This window comes from Myxine glutinosa, chromosome 13, assembly GCF_964187855.1.
Source record: "Myxine glutinosa chromosome 13, kmMyxGlut1.1, whole genome shotgun sequence".
Taxonomy (NCBI): Eukaryota; Metazoa; Chordata; class Myxini; order Myxiniformes; family Myxinidae; genus Myxine; species Myxine glutinosa.
In genome coordinates, this window is record NC_136273.1 from 50,561,177 (window position 1) to 50,578,129 (window position 16,953).

The 16,953-nt window shown below is 46.5% G+C and overlaps 1 protein-coding gene and 1 long non-coding RNA gene across 6 annotated transcripts in view; one reads left to right on the plus strand and one right to left on the minus strand.

Moving 5' to 3' along the window:
• Nucleotides 1–299: 299 nt before the first annotated feature.
• The window catches only part of LOC144888676 (uncharacterized), a 32,142-nt gene continuing 15,488 nt past the window's right edge, over nucleotides 300–16,953 (minus strand). The window contains exon 3 of the long non-coding RNA XR_013621210.1: nucleotides 300–468. This is a non-coding gene — a long non-coding RNA (uncharacterized LOC144888676). The remainder of the gene's footprint in view (nucleotides 469–16,953) is intronic.
• The window catches only part of LOC137438938 (nuclear pore complex protein Nup153), a 111,648-nt gene continuing 102,124 nt past the window's right edge, over nucleotides 7,430–16,953 (plus strand). For 4 of the 5 annotated variants that reach the window (XM_078767450.1, XM_078767451.1, XM_078767454.1 and 1 more), the window contains exons 1-2: nucleotides 7,939–8,239; nucleotides 11,182–11,434. In XM_078767450.1, the coding sequence (XP_078623576.1) occupies nucleotides 8,165–8,239; nucleotides 11,182–11,434 (328 nt within the window). In that variant the 5' untranslated portion in view covers nucleotides 7,939–8,164. Of the gene's footprint in view, nucleotides 7,695–7,938; nucleotides 8,240–11,181; nucleotides 11,435–16,953 lie in introns of those variants that run through there. The other variant, XM_078767453.1, reaches the window with a different exon arrangement.

Consider the following 16,953-nt stretch of genomic DNA (forward strand, 5'->3'; position numbering starts at 1 on the left):
GCATTGATGTACCACTTTAGGGACCGCTGTTCTGCGGCCAAGTACCACTTGATGGACCCCAGGTTCTGGGGCAGGGCACCTCTGTTGGAGACCGGCCATAGTGGCCAGGGAATCTTGCTTGCGGACCTCGGTAAGGTGGCACCTATGCCAAACAGGTGGACCACCCTTAGTTGGCCCCTGGGGCCCTAAATAAAAATGAACACAAGTTGTGCTTTTTATTATTTCCAAGTAGGCCGCATGAAGCCAGAAGACGTCGGGAAGAACATCGGCCCAGCAGAAAAAGAGAAGACCACCACCAGTTGTTTTGTTGTGTTTATTATGAACAGTGGTGACTGTGCACCGAGTGGTGCTTTTGGTGCTTTGTGGTGCTTTTGGTGCTTTTGGGTGCTTTGGTGGTATTGGTACTGGTGCATCGATGCAATGCGTGCTGTCTCCTCCCTCCCAACAGGAATTTCTTTTTCTTGTTCCCTAAAAAGAAAAAAAAAACCACAGGTCCTGGGTTGCGTTGTAAATAAGAAATAACGTCACTGTAAATAATGCTCCCCACCGTAACTGTATAGTTTGAGAACAATTCCGTAATTCGGTTAGCTGTGGGCTTGAGTCTGTTAGACAGGGTGCAATGCAATAGGGGGACATACTTATTTGTGTTTTAAAATCGTCACACTCAGGGTCAGGTTAAAAGTAGAGGGAACTACACCTACGTGTCACACTAAATTAAAGTTGTAGGCCCGGGCACGGACCTGAAGAAAGGAGGGTGCAGTGTAACGAATTTGGAAAGTGTAAAGAATGTGAGAACTGGTTTGCTGTGTTTTAACTGGCCCTCGTAGAGTAAATAAGATCGAAAGACGTCCCCCTAGTTAATTCCATGAACCTACAGACAGGCCACGATATATCTTTTTAAATAGCTTATTTCCTTATTCTATGTAGGCTAAATATGTGTTTCCCACTAGATTGACTGCATTGCATCAAACGAAATAAGCGTAGGCCCCTCCGATGATCCATGGCAGCTCAAGTGCCAGGGATTCCCCCACTTGAGCTTTCACAGCAACCGTTTATTGCAGTACTGAACTGCTGTGCAACGTGACGGCGCATTACCTGCAGCTGCTGACCGGTTTTCGACATTTGCGGCCATTACGAGGAAGGGGAGTGGCTAGAGAAGACGGGTCGCCCCCCTCGTCATAGGGGGGAGGAGTAAGTCGGCCCCGCTCATCCAACCCAGAACAAGGGGTTTGGCTAAGAGAGGGCGGAGCGGGAACCCCCGAGAAAGTGCGCGAAGGTTCGGTGAGAAACCAATATAAACCGCCGCGGGACGCACTCCGCCCTCTTGCTCTGACCCCGTCCTCTTGCTCTTACCCCGTCCTCTTGCTTGCTGTCGCTCGTTGTTGCTGGGGAGAAGGAAGACGCCTGAACGAGCAGGTGTGACCGAGCCTGCGAGCCATCGTGCGACCAGCTGCGCTGCAGCTAAGGGGGCAGCTAAGGGGACGCAGGCCACGAAAAGGGCGCGCCAGGCAGCAATCCACGCTGGACACTCCATTGCCTCCCAAAACAACCATCCATCCTCAAGCCATACCTGCCTGCAATTTCCCCTGTGTAAGTGTGAACGTCGTCTGTCTTGAATGTTGTCCTGGGGTTTATAAGTAAACTGCATAGATAAGCTAACGATTCACTGTGTGACTGCTCCTTCCATCCATTGCTTGTAAATAACTTGATCGCTCCTTCTTTTTGCTTGTGTGTATAATAAATCCTGTTATTCCTCCGTACTCTGTCTTCTCCTCTCTTCCTTCTCTTTCGGTCGCTTTAGAGGTTTCCAAATTGAATACCTGTGGCGCGATTGGTCAACGTTGGGGGAGTCGGGCTAATCGGGGATCCTGTAACGGTCGCGGTTGACCATCCGCTCGGCCCAAAGTAACATCTTGTCCGCGACCCGTAACAATATATAGATATATATACACGTTCATAACAGGAGGTTCATAACACCAACCTCCCAGAGGGAGTCACCACCACCGTCGACCCGTCCAGCATTCTGGCGGTAACCGAGGCCGACGTGCGCAAGGCATTCATTCACATCAACATCCGCAACGCGGCCGGACCAGACGGCATCCCAGGCCGAGTGTTTAGAGAGTGCGCGGCGCAGCTGGCTGGTGTGTTTATGGACATATTCAACCTCTCCCTTTCTACTTGTACAGTCCTCTCCTGCTTTAAGTCATCCATCATTGTTCCAGTGCTGAAGAAAAGCAAGGTAACGTGCTTAAATGACTGGCGTCCTGTTGCCCTCACTCCCATAGTGAGCAAATGCTTCGAGAAGCTGGTTAAGGATCTTATCTGCGGCATGTTATCACCCACCTGAGACCCCCACCAATTTGCTTACCGGAAAAACAGATCCACAGACGACGCCATAGCCACAACACTCCACACCGCCCTCACCCACCTGGAGAAGAGGAACTCCTATGTGAGGATGCTGTTTGTAGATTACAGTTCAGCATTCAATACAATAGTCCCTTCCAGACTCGACACCAAGCTAAGGGGCCTAGGACTTAACCCCAGCCTGTGAAGCTGGATCCTGAACTTTCTGTCGGGTCGACGTCAAGTGGTGAGGATGGGCTCCAACACCTCTGCCCCTCTGACCCTCAACACAGGAGCCCCGCAGGGTTGTGTACTGAGCCCCCCTCCTCCCTGTACACCCACGACTGCGTGGCCACGCACAGCTCCAACTCGGTGATTACGTTCGCCGACGACACAACAGTGATAGGCCTGATCACCGACAGGGACGAGACGGCCTACAGGAGAGAGGTCAACAACCTGACACAGTGGTGCCAGGAAAACAACCTCTCTCTCAACGTCGAGAAAACAAAGGAGCTGATCGTGGACTTCAGGAAGAGAGGAGAGAGGCTCGACCCCATCGCCATTAATGGGTCTGCTGTTGAGAGAGTCAGCAGCTTCAAGTTCCTCGGCGTCCACATCACCGAGGACCTCACTTGGAACGAGCACACCAATCAAGTGGTGAAAAAGGCACAGCAACGCCTCTTCCACCTCAGAGGGCTGAAGAAGTTTGGCATGGGGCCGAATATCCTACGGGCCTTCTACAGAGGCACAACAGAGAGCATCCTGACTGGGTACATCACTGTCTGGTATGGGAACTGCACTGCCCTCAACCACAAAGTGCTGAAGAGGATCGTACCGGTACGGTCAGCCCAGCGCATCAGTGGATGTGAGCTTCCCTCCATCCAGGATATATACAATGGACAGTGTGTCAGAACAGCCCGTAGGATTATTAAAGACCCCAATCACCCCAACCACGGACTGTTTCAGCTGCTACTGTCTGGCAAGCGGTATCGCAGCCTCAAGGCCAGAACTAACAGGCTAAGAGACAGTTTTTTTTTCCACCAGGCAATCAGGCTCATGAACAATGAACACTGATTGCCGGTGACCTGTTGCCTGTTTGACTGCTACACACTACTTATATTTCTATTATATCTACTGATATTTCTACTCCTTCTGTCTCAACAATGGATGGAGGTCCTAAATGCCAACCAGGAAATCAGAGCTGTCTCCCTTGACATATCACGTGCCTTCGATATGGTCTGGCACCCAGCTCTGCTTACCAAACTCTCCTCATATGGTATCCATGGAAATCTCCATGCTTGGCTTGCGGACTTCCTCTCTGGTCGTAGTCAACGTGTGGCCCTGAATGGATTTCTCTCATCGCCCTGTTCCTGTTCCTTCCTGTTCTGGCTGGAGTTCCCCAAGGTAGTGTTCTGGGCCCTGTGCTTTTTCTGGTCTTCATCAATGATCTCTCCGACTCTCTGGAAAATCCTCTCTATCTCTTTGCTGATGACTCCACTCTCTGCCGCTCCATTCCTCATCCCTCAGATCGGCAGTCTTCAGCCTCCTCACTCTCTGCAGACCTGGACAAAATCACAGACTGGTCAAACAAGTGGAACAGGTCTTTCAATCCTGACAAATCTCACACTCTTACTATGTCTCTCCGAAAAGACTGACTGGAAAACCCTCCCATCTACTTTATCAACAATCCTCTCCAAGAAGTTCTGTCGCTCAAGCTTTTGGGTCTCACTATCTGCCATGATCTTTCTTGGGAAAACCACATTTCCAAGCTGGCCTCCAAAGCCAGTCGCCGACTGGGCATCCTCCGTCGTGTGAAGTCCTTCCTTGGCACACCTGAGCTCCTCACCACATACAAGGCTTTCATCCGCAGCTCAATGGAATACTGTTCCCCCCTCTGGGCTGGTGCTCCTGCCTCACACCTAGCTCGGCTTCACGTTGTTGAAACCAAAGCTTTCAGAATCATTGGAATCTCCTGCGATGAAGCTAACTCCGAGGGCCTTTCACTCACTCACCGCAGGCAGGTTGGTGGTCTTTCTGTCTTCTACCGACTCCTACCCGGCCTAGCTCCCCCCGCTCTCTCTGTGCTCTGTCCCCCAAATATTCCTCCAGGTCGCACAAGATCTGCCAGCAACCCTCTTATGGTTAAACTGCCAAAATCAAGGCTCTCTGTTCACCTTCACTCTTTCATTCCCCTTTTCTCCCGCCTCTGGAACAAACTCCCCCACTCCCTTCAATCCCACTCCTCCCTCCAGGTCTTTAAAACAGCTGTTCACCACCCTCTCTTATCTTCCCCCATCCAAAACCTTGATCTTTTCTACACCCGCTAATTCACCCTAGATACACTTTTTCGAAATTCCAACTTCTTTCCTGGAAGTCCTTGCAGTGTCCATATGTTTTATACTTCTCCCACCTCCCCCCAAGCCCTCTCCCACCTCCCCCCAAGCCCTCTCCCTCCTCCCCCCAAGCCCTCTCCCTCCCACGGTTCTCTCGATGTCCCTGCTCTCAAATGTTGTGTTGTGTCCGTCGCCCTCTCTCCCCATCTTGTCGACCGCTCCCCTTATTTTGTGTTTTATGTGTCGGTTTGTGTCGGTTTGACTTTTTGTGTGATTAATGTTAGCTCTTTCACGAGCCTCGATCTTGTATACAAAAAAAATAAAATAATAATAATTACTGCCGCTGAAGGGCATCCGGCCATAAAAACTGCCTCCAAAAGGGAACCATGAGGTCATGGGGCCTGCAAGGCTAACCCCCGCTTTGGCGGGGAAAAATGGCCTCAAAACGATCATTCATTCATTCATTCACTGCCGCTGTTATCACTTTATTATCACTGTTCATCACTTTATTATTACTGCTACTGTTCTTATTATTATTGCTGCTATTTACCATTATTATTCTCTACTTTCTATTATTATTCTTATGTTATTGTCGCTGTTATCATTTTATTAACGAAAAACTGCTAATTATTATTATTAGAGCTGCTACTTACTTTTTATTCTTATTATATATTGTTATTATTGTTGCTATTTTTTATTCTATATTGTTATTTTATTTATTGTTACTGCGAAGTCGAGGAGCCAATACTTAAGATTTTTTCTGCCTTTTATTTGTATGGGACATGTAATAATAAAGACTTGAATCTTAAATCTTGAATATATAACGAGCACACACGCGAAGGTTTTTTCTTGAAAATGAAATATTTTAATTGATTGCCCATACCCAAACAAAATTACTAGAAAATAAATTAACAAGTACTGATACATTCAAAGTACACCGCCCCATGCAAAATAAATAAATAACATCCTCCAGCGCGACATTGCCGGGGCGCCTTTGGCGATACCGCCGTGCAGCACATAGAGACGTTATTGGGAGGGAGAGCCAGAGTGGTGTACAATAATTGATTGATTAATTGCGTACTTAAAATAAATAAGTAATAATCGTAAAATAATTTCTTAATCAATTAGCTAACAGCATTCCGAAACCATCAGTGTTTCATCCGAAGCTGTAACTTTTTGAAAATCAATTAAATAATTAATTAATCGGAAGAATTAAATAATCAATTTATTCATTGATTAATCAATGAATAATTAATTCATTAATCAAATAAAAAATATCCTTTATAGCCAAACCACTTGGTCATTGTCATATCCAAATATTAGCTTCCTAACTCAAAAGGTGTCTGAGATATTGCCCAGATGAGAAAAAAAAAGTTTGCTTTTTCTAAACTGCTGCAAAACTCAACCGTGAGTTGACCTTTGACCTTTTCACCTCAAATAGTTGGTTTCCCAACCCCGCGAGGCACTATGCAATTGCTGTTTAATTTTCAAATTAACAGGAAGAAAAGTGACGATTTTTCAGATTAAAATTGATGATTTTAGATGTTTGACCTTGAGTTGACCTTTGACATTTTGACCTCAAAAATAGTTTGTTTTCCAACTCCGTGAGGCACTATGTAATTGCTGTTTAATTTTTAAATTAACAGGAAGAAAAGTGACGATTTTTCAGATTAAAATTGATGATTTTAGATGTTTGACCTTGAGTTGACCTTTGACATTTTGACTTCAAAAATAGTTGGTTTCCCAACTCCGCGAGGCACTATGTAATTGCTGTTTAATTTTTAAATTAACAGGAAGAAAAGTGACGATTTTTCAGATTAAAATTGATGATTTTAGATGTTTGACCTTGAGTTGACCTTTGACATTTGGACGTCAAAAATAGTTTGTTTCCCAACTCCGTGAGGCACTATGTAATTGCTGTTTAATTTTCAAATTAACAGGAAGAAAAGTGACGATTTTTCAGATTAAAATTGATGATTTTAGATGTTTGACCTTGAGTTGACCTTTGACATTTTGATGTCAAAAATAGTTTGTTTCCCAACTCCGTGAGGCACTATGTAATTGCTGTTTAATTTTCAAGTTAATAGGAAGAAAAGTGACAATTTTTCAGATTAAAATTGTTGATTGTAGAAGTTTGACCTTGAGTTGACCTTTGACCTTTCGACCTCAAAAATAGTTGGTTTCCCAACTCCGCGAGGCACTATGTAATTGCTGTTTAATTTTCAAATCAATAGGAAGAAAAGTGATGATTTTTCAGATTAAAATTGTTGATTTTAGAAGTTTGACCTTGAGTTGACCTTTGACCCATTGACCTCAAAACTAGTTGGTTTCCCAACTCCGCGAGGCACTATGTAATTGCTGTTTAATTTTCAAATCAATAGGAAGAAAAGTGACGATTTTTCAGATTAAAATTGTTGATTTTAGAAGTTTGACCTTGAGTTGACCTTTGACCCATTGACCTCAACACTAGTTGGTTTCCCAACTCCGCGAGGCACTATGCAATTGCTGTTTAATTTTCGAGTTTAATAGGAAGAAAATGACGATTTTAGAAATTCGACCTCAAGATGACCTATACCTTAAAATCAATAGGCTTCTTCCTTATGACCAACCCTACCATCTGGTGAAGTTTCTCGAAGATCGGATTAACATTGTGATCTGCTCGTACTACTACAACCTCCACTACCACAGCACTAAAAACAACAACAACAACAACAACAACAATAGTTTGACGTGCTGAATTTAAAGGCATAACAAATTTCCCGAGGCAGACAAACGTTTCCTGGTTCACGTCACTTGACTTCGTCATCTGTGCAAGTCTATAGTTGGAACTATAGTGGTTGTGGTAGTGGTCATAGTAATAGTAATAGTAATAGTGGTAGTAGTAGTGGTGGTAGTAGTAGTGGTGGTCGTGGTAGTGGTGGTGGTGGTGGTATCGGTATCTGTGATGTACTGTCGTACACCGTATACCCAATGCAAGCCAGCACGATGTTTTTATCCCAATATTCAATGTTTCTATGGGTAAGACGAAGACTGTACAACAGAGTATGAAAACATTTGTGAAATGTAAACTAGAAGTAGAAGATCGACTCCTTTACGGATTTGTTCGACGTATATTTGCTCATTTTTGTAATTATTGATCGTACATTGTACAAGGGTTGAAATAATCGTGCGTCTGGCGACCTGAGCCCTGGTCCAGGTCCATCGCAAAGAGCTGCCGTACCCGTAAGTATCGTCGCTTATTAATCGAATCCGCGAACTCGGTGCGGGAGGAAGAAGAAGCGCGCGCAGCCGCGCATTCCTTTCTCCGCTCGATCCGTCCGCACTCACGTGGTCTGTTTCAGACCAATGGCGTGCGGCTGCGCCTAGGCTTGCGTGAGTTTATGGCGCGGATTTAACGCCACGGTAATTTTTTCTCGAGCTTATTACCACCGTGAGGTGCTTCTTTTGTCAGCTGCGTTATCGACGGCCTCAGCCCCTCAGAGCTGTCGATGGCGGCCGAGGGGGGCGGGAAGATGCGGACGAAGCGTCGCCACGGCTTGGCCAAGCCCTACGCTCGGGACAAGGTAGGCCCTGAATGCGACGCTCTCGGATATATCCGATCCGTGAGGCCTACGCGCAGGCCTTCGCTCTGGTACTAGGCCATTCCCATCCGTTTATATTTGTCGGGGAGTTTCGGTATTCGGTCCATTGCTGTAGTTCATTTTGTTGTTGTTTCCTCTTTTGTGAGTTGTCTGTGCGACCTGGAAGCTCTTCATTCGCGCCTCTGCGTCTAGGAAGGTTGTCTTTTTACCATTTCTGACTGACGGGAAAAAATTTGACTCGTGGCTTATATTATTTATTTATTATTGCATGAGTATCGAGTTGTTATTGAAATGATCGACTCGGGTGATTTATTTGGCCTCGAGGCCTTGAACACGCCGGCTTCCTGCTCTGGAAAGGGGGACAGCACTGAGGTAACGAGCGAAAGGGCCGCAACACCACGTGCTTCGTCTTGCTCTACGCAGGAATCTCGCAGGATTCGGTTGATGTGTGTTCCTCACCCTTGATCTTCTCCATTCCCTGTGCGTCCTTCCGAGGTATGCAAAACGAGTACCGGCTTACTGGGAGCAGGGGCCTCTCGCTGCATCGGCGGCACAAGCGTGCTCCCAGCAATGATGCAACCAACAGTCAGGCTACCTTTACGACAAGTTATGCAGAAGAGTGGCGTGACCATCTGGGTTCATGCCCGGTTTGTGTTTGCCGAGGCTCAAATAAATTGATTCCCGTTTGCTGAGACTTGTCATGGAGAAGCCTGGTGTTGGCTTAGCGGATGGGGTGCCGGCTTGGGATCCTGGGATTCTGGGTGCGAATCCCATTCGATCGCTGAGTTAACATCAGGGGCATTGACTCAGCCTGTCATCCTTTGAGGTCGACAAATTCAGTACCAGTTCACTGGTAATTCCCTGTGTGTTGCAAGAGGCGACTAACAGCGTTGGCGGCAGGAAGGGCATCCGGCCGTAAAACATTGCTTCAAAAAGGGGACCACGGTGCCTGAAAAAGGCCAACCCCTGCTCTGTGGGGAAAAATGGCCTCGAAAGGTGGTTCGTACCTGTCATGGAGAGGCCCTACTACTTAAACTTTATAACCACCTTTTGGTGACGTAATGAGAGGTTTGTGTTTCGAACCTCGGCTGAGTCGCAGATCGGGGATTTTAAGAATGGTTTGTGCTGCTTCCTTGCTTGACACACACTTGACTCGAAAGATGATGGGGCATGGACAAAACAACGATAGGTTGGCAACAATTTCGTGGGTTTGATGTGTCGAATGGCCTCTTGCAATGAAGTTCCTTGCAAAGGAAGTTTGTTTAATTCTTCTCATCACAGACCGATCATCATCTTGGCGTCTCGTCGGACTGGTGGTCAAGACTCCACTGGGTTTATCTCTGCCTTTAATGTCTACCTTAACGATGCAGGTTGGATCATGTGTTGAGGGATGTGCTTGTTGTCAGAGTCGTGCCGGACCATACCAGTTGACGACGTCGCCACAACAATTGAGAGTGCAGACAGAAATGGCACAGCCATTACCGGTTATGTATATTTCGCCAGCCTGGTCGTGTTATATCTGAATGAATGAATGAATGATCGTTTTAAGGCAATTTTCCCCGTTAGAGCGGGAGTTAGCCTTGCGGGTCCCATGACGATCATGGTTCCCTGTTTGAGGCAATGTTTTTATGGCCGGATGCCCTTCCTGACGCCAACCCTTGGTCGCCTCTTACGATGCGCATGGTGTACCTATTCTAAATCGGGGTACACACCGGGATCATTCATCCCAGCAAGCTGGTACTCAATTTGCCGACCTCGGAAGGATGACAGGCTGAGTCAACCCCCCTGGTGTTAATTCAGCGTTCGACCGGGATTCGAACCCAGGATCCTCGGATCCCAAGCCGGCACCCTAACCGCTAAGCCAACACTAGGGTGTCGTGTTATATCTGCAATCTGTTAATTGTGTGGAGCATCAGCTTTTGACACAGCAGACCACATTGGAAACTCGAACGACACTCAGTAGAGGGCATACCTCCTGGTTGGCCATATCACTCAATGGTGAAGTTACACTTTAAAAAATTCTACTTGCTGGATCCGGATCTTCACCTAAATTTGTCTATTCTTCCTTGTCAAACACACAACCTGCCCACCAAGTTTCGTCCAAATCCGTCCACAACTTTTTGAGATATCCTGCTATGTATAGTTTTTGCCCCTATCTCCCAAAGGTGAAGAATCACTTTAAAATTCTAGTAACCGGATCGGAATCCAGATCTTCACCAAAATCTGATCATTTTGCCCTCGTCACAAACGCTACATCTCTGCCAAATTTCGTCCGACTCCGTCCACAACTTATTGAGATATTTTGTTCCCAAACGGACAGACGGGTGAAAACATAACCTCCATCCACCTTTGGTGGCGGAGGTAACTACCGAGGAAGACTTGTGGCCTGCAACATTCAGGTTCCAATAAGATGTGTTGTTTTTGCTGAAAGGTAGAACGTATACCATGCTTCAACCAAGCTGTCTGTGATTTCGGTCACAAAAACCGGGCAGCATGCTACTCTTGGACACTGAATTCGATGGATACTATAATGGACACTCGGCACATTTCCTTGATGCAAAACGGGCGAGGCCCAAGTGCTTTGGCCATCCCTGACGTCTGCACTCAGATGTTTTATGGCACACCGCAAAACGAGCGCTCAGGACTGCAGCGTATTTCCGCAATCGCGATCTTCTGGATCTAGCAATATATGACAAATTCTAACTCTTGTCACCAGGCAGTAGCTTGGAACGGCAGCTATTCCACCTATACACAGCCACGTTAGTTCGGCACTGTCACACCTGTTTAAGGTTGTATAGTAGAGAGGTAAACGTTAACAATTAGAATGCAAGATCGCACTGAAAGACAGGATGTACATGATTTGCAGGGTGCTTGATACTCGTAATTGACCAGAGCTGTTGTATCTTCTGCGTGTTGTACCACAGGGCCTGTTACACCGAGTAACAGAGAACGTGAAGAACTACATCCCGTCGTGGTTGCAGAGCTACTTTGTGCGGCACGATGAGAACGATGTGGCAGGTGACCTTCCTCTGGAAGCCGGAGCGGATCAATCCGATTCTGTGGAGCACACGCAATATGTGGGGGACGACTACTGTGCGTTGCGGGAACGCAATCATGTTGGAAGTGTAGCTGGAAATGTCAGTGAAACCGATGGAACATTTGATGTTCCCTATCCTGGTATGTAAATATTTATTTTGTAATCAAATTAACAAAGAAATGTATTCACCTTTATTCCATGTGTATGAAAACTTGTCTTTTCTGTTCGGTAATTGTGATGTTCATTTGTTTGTTAATTACCCCGTGCACGGCGTGCAAAGCAGGACGAAGCAATTGGTTAGTTCTGTCTTTTTGCATACTGAATCGAGGCTCGTGAAAGAGCTTACATTTACTTCACAAACAAAACAAACAAGCAAACAAAGTATATAAAAAGGGGTGCGGTCGACAAGATGGGGAGAGAAGGGGAGGAAGCACACAAACAACATTTGAGATCAGGGACATCGGGAGATGTGTGGGAGGGAGAGGGCCTGGGGGGAGGCAGGATAGGTATAAAACGCAAGGACACCAAGGACTTCCAGGAAAGAAGACAAAAGTCACCTAAAAAAGTGGATTTGGGGTGAAAGTAGCGGGGGTAGAAAAGATCAAGGTTTTGGATTGGGGAAGATAAGAGATGGTGGTGAACAGCCGTTTTAAAGACCTGGAGGGAGGAGTGGGATTGAAGAGAGTGAGGGAGTTTGTTCCAGAGGTGGGAGAAAAGAGGAATGAAGGAGTGAAGGTGAGCAGAGTCTTGATTTTGGCAGTTTAACCATAAGAGGGTTGCAGGCAGATCTTGTGCGACCTGTAGGAATATTTGGGGGACAGAGCCCAGAGAGAGCTGGGGGAGCAAGGCCGGAGAGGAGTCGGTAGAAGACAGAAAGACCACCAACCTGCCTGCGGTGAGTAAGTGAAAGGCCCTCGGAGATAGCGTCATCGCGGGAGATTCCAATGATTCTGAACGTTTTGGTTTCAACAGCGTGAAGACGAGCTAGGTGTGAGGCAGGAGCACCAGCCCAGAGGGGAGAGCAGTATTCCATTGACCTGCGGATGAAAGCCTTGTATGTGGTGAGGAGCTCAGGTGTGCCAAGGAAGGACTTTGCACGACGGAGGATGCCCAGTCGGCGACTGGCTTTGGAGGCCAGCTTTGAAATGTGGTTTTCCCAGGAAAGATCATGGCAAATAGTGAGACCCAAAAGCTTGAGTGACAGAACTTCTTGGAGAGGATTATTCAGAAAGTCGATGGGAGGGTTGTCCAGTCGGTCTTTTCGGAGCGACATCGTAAGAGAGTGAGATTTGTCAGGATTGAAAGACATGTTCCACTTGTTTGCCCAGTCTGTGATTTTGTCCAGGTCTGCAGAAAGTGAGGAGGCTGCAGACTGCCGATCTGAGGGATGAGGAATGGAGCGGCAGAGAGTGGAGTCATCCGCAAAGAGATAGAGAGGATTTTCAAGAGAGTCAGAGAGATCATTGATCAGAGTCAGAGAAACCTTGTTTGCATCTCCAAAAAAAAAATCGGTTTTGCAGTAGTTGGGCAAAATTGTATTCACACAATATCCAGGTACCTGCCATATGACACCTCTCAGATTTGTCTGGGAATAATTATAAAAATACCTCAATGCCAAACAAAGGAATGCCAAGTTTCAGCTCAATAGCTCCAACGGTTTTCGAGTTGTCGCCCCTCAAAATATTGGTGCCACGCCCCTTCTTCGCACTTGTGAATTGTACATTTGTTTTATTAGCGTTTTTGAAAACCCATATCATCTGTTCTGATAAAAGCTGAAAGCTGAAAATTGGTTTCTTAGCTAATTCTGCCTCAGGCTTTCAGATTCTGTAGCCAGAAATCGCTTATCTCTTCTACTCTGGAAGTTATGGACCCCCAAAATCCTTATTTTGTTTTTTTTGTGCTAAATTGATTTTTGAGAATTTGGTGGTCCATAATATTGACCCTTTTTAAAGTTTTTTTTGATTATAAACGGTTTTTTCTAAATTTTTGGGAACAGCTGTGTACCAAAATAGTTTTTGGGCGAGCTGAGCTTTAATGGGCGTATGGTGGTGTCCTTAACATCATTATACGGGAACAAATTCACCCTTACGGACTCCCCACCCATTCAGGCAACCAGTTGACCGAGTGGGAACGTGTTAGGGGTGCTGACCTTTTAACCATATAAACGAACATATTTAATCATACTTTTGAAGCAATAAAAACTTTGATTATCCACTTCCTTGTGTATGAACTGAATCTTTCAAAAAGGGTACTTTTTGTCCCTATTCCACCGAAATGTGCAAACTTCAGATACTAGGTTAAATATGATAAGATGAATATTCGTCTACCAGGATGTACAAAAGCATTTATCATAGCTTCAGATGGATGCACATGATGAAAATAAAGTGATAAAGGAACAATATTGTCGCGTGACTCCCCCTTGGTTAATACCTGGGAAATCACGGATAGCCAAAGCGAGCTTTAACTCCGAGGCGATGATCAAATGCGGACTCGCTTTACAAGCGTGGGAGGAAGAGAGAAGAAGAAGAAGAAGCTGGAAGCTTTTACAAGACGCGATCTCCGAGCAGTCTTCAACCCTGCAAAAGTAACTCAAACAAAAACGGCTTTTATGTACAAAGATAAACATGTTTATTTAACGGAACCCAAGAACAATGAAAACGCAACGCTCAAATAAATGTCCTAAAATGGAGCGCTCCCACACCAGACTTAAACCTGGACGAAGGGATAAAATAACGTGGAAAGGAATGGTGTGTGATTTTATTTAGCGCACTTAGCTCAAATGGGCTGAAGTATCCTGTCAGGAACAGTGTCGGCCCCAACTCGCCGTCCGGACGTGGCTCCGTGCTTGGCAGGAAGAAGGCCACCCGGTCGTTGGCACGAACCTCTCGTTCCACGCTGCTAGGCCAGCGTACACTGCAGCGGCAAGCCTCGCTTGTACGCTCGTCGCTCGCACGTGAACGCAGGAGAGGAGAATCGTCAGCGCTCCACAGTCTCTCCACCGTCCATCGTCATCGTCAAACCAGCAAGAGTCCAGGGTCAATGCGAATGACGAGGTCCGTGCGCGATGAGATCAAAAAACAAGAGGGGCAAAATGCGGGCCAGCCGTGGTTTTTTACGTGCTGTCGCTTGACGTCATCGGTCCTCCCTTCCAATCAGTCCGTCGCCTCTCGACCTCTAGAAAGTTCTTCCCACGTCAGTCCTTCACCATTGGCTGAGTGCTTCGCGCTCTCCTCCTCATGCCATCAGTCGGTGGCCAATCAGTACTTCGCTTCCTTCCACCAATCAGCGGGTCGCTTCTTGCTCCTCCCCTGGCCAATCACAAGTCCTTCCTTACTCTGGCCTTTGGTTGGTCAACTCCCGCCCAATAGCGAGTCCTTCTGGGCGTGGCTCCCGGCCTGTCTTGTGTCTATTGGTGTAGTGCCATAAGGGACGATGGATAAATCACAAGGTCTCACACACAGGGGAATTAGCATAATCCCTACGATAATTAGCACAAGGCCATCCTCGTATGACCACAAATATACAAGCTTAATCCGACATCCGGGCTAAACAGGTCCTCTACTTATCTACAGCGAAATGGTTCTTCTTCTTCACAACAGTCGGAGCATGATACCGACACAGATCTACCTGATCTATATATCGCTCTACCCCAAAATTCCCTAATTCTAGAAAAAAGACGCATACAGAGAGACAGAGACACAGACAGACAGAGAGAGACTTTTATAGGTATAGATTAGTCAGTGATATACACTTATAAGAATCGATAATGTTAAATTTTTCGCATGTCACCACAGATTTCGATACTTAAGTGTGTGGGATCTGATCCTCAAATCCGAATCCACATTTTGATTATATGCTTTAATTAGTTCTTGAGAGTAGATAGTGTTTCCAAGCCAAGGTACGTTTCAAGATGTAAAACGTGTGGAAATTAAATAAAGGCAAGAACACTGGCGTGTTTATAAGCATCAGATGTATATAGAAATACAGCGATTTGTAGGTATGCAGATCAGCTATATTACGATTCGGAGATATGAAGCTTTATTATACAGAAACTGACCTGTACTGTGACGAATCAATTTTGAGCTCAGCGGGCAAAATTATGGAATTAAGACCCCGAGCTGAGCAAGCTAAACGCAGGCTGACCAAAGTTAAGCCTGCTTCTAGTCTTGGTGTAAATTTTAGCGTAAATAATCTTCAAAATTAGTGTTTTAACAGGGACAAACACCCAGTTTTAATTTTTGCATTCCCTTGGAGACCAAGAAGTATGCATGAAAAGTTTGGTGCCACGATGTTTCATGGTTTTGGAGTTATGGAGGATGGATACACATAACACACACACTCATAACTGCACATCGGATTTTTATGTGAAAAAACAAAAAATATTTTTTCACATAAAACGGCTTTTTTGCGTGCAAAAAAATTATTTTTCTATTTTCGGAGAAAAAAGAATTTCGCCCTTTTTCGGGAAAAATAAAATAAAATGCCCTTTTTGGTCGAAAATGTCTGGCAACGCTAAAAAAAATTAGGGAATTTTTCGAAATTTTAAACTGCGATCGAAATTTGTAACTGCGATCGAAATTTTTAACTGCGATCGATCTCAAAAACAAAACGTTGCGTCCACTTGCGTGCGTTGCGTCCCCAGCATGTACAGCAGTGAGGCGGTGTACTACAGTGAGAGAGTGTACACAAAGTGTGAACAAGTCTCCTATCAAGATGAGTGCTGCTCTTCGTGACAAGTGGCTGAAGGAATTCAACGCTGGCGGCGATGGGGCCACCTTCAAGTACGTGTCGAGTGACACGGCTTTCTGTCGAGCTTGTGAAAAGACTTTCCGGGCGAAGCAGAAGTCTGAGCTGGCCCAACATGTCCGAGGAGACCGCCACAAGAGCAACTTGGCCTTGAAGAAGAAGAGGACGGTCACCCAAGCCACCATGGAGGACTTTGGTGGCGGAAAGAGGCACAAGTGCGACGTCGTGGCTCAGGAGCTGTGCCAGGCCATGCTGGCCGCTGGCATCCCATGGTCGAAATTGGAAAACCCTGCCTTCCGGTCGTTCCTGGAGAAGCACATCACTCTCCAGATCCCCGATGAAAGCTGGATTTGAAAGCACTACCTCGACAAGTGCTACGACGAGGCCTTGGCGGGGATCCGTGCCGACCTCGGACAGCAGCCCATCTGGCTGTCCATCGACGAGACGACCGATTCGGCAGGTCGATATGTGGCCAACATCATCGCGGGACGCTTGTCCAAGGAGGGGTACTTTCGTCCCCACCTCGTCCAGTGCATGTTTCTGGAGAAGACCAACTCCGGGGAGATCGTGCGTGCAGTCAATGACACGCCGATGGACACGCCGATGGATCTTTGGCCTGATTTCAAGCCGGAGTGCCTCAAGGTCCTCGTCAGCGACGCCGCGGCCTATATGATCAAGGCCGGCCATGCCCTGAAGGAACTCTTCCCGGACTTGCTGCATGTGACTTGCATTGCCCACGCGCTCCACCGTGTCTGTGAGACAGTCCGAGAAATGTTCAAGGACGTCAACGACCTGATTGCCACGACGAAGAAGGTGTTCGTCAAAGCCCCGTCGCGTGTTGTCTTTTGGAAGGAGCAGCAGCCCAATCTTTCTCTCCCCCCGGAGCCCATTCTGACTCGGTGGGGGACGTGGA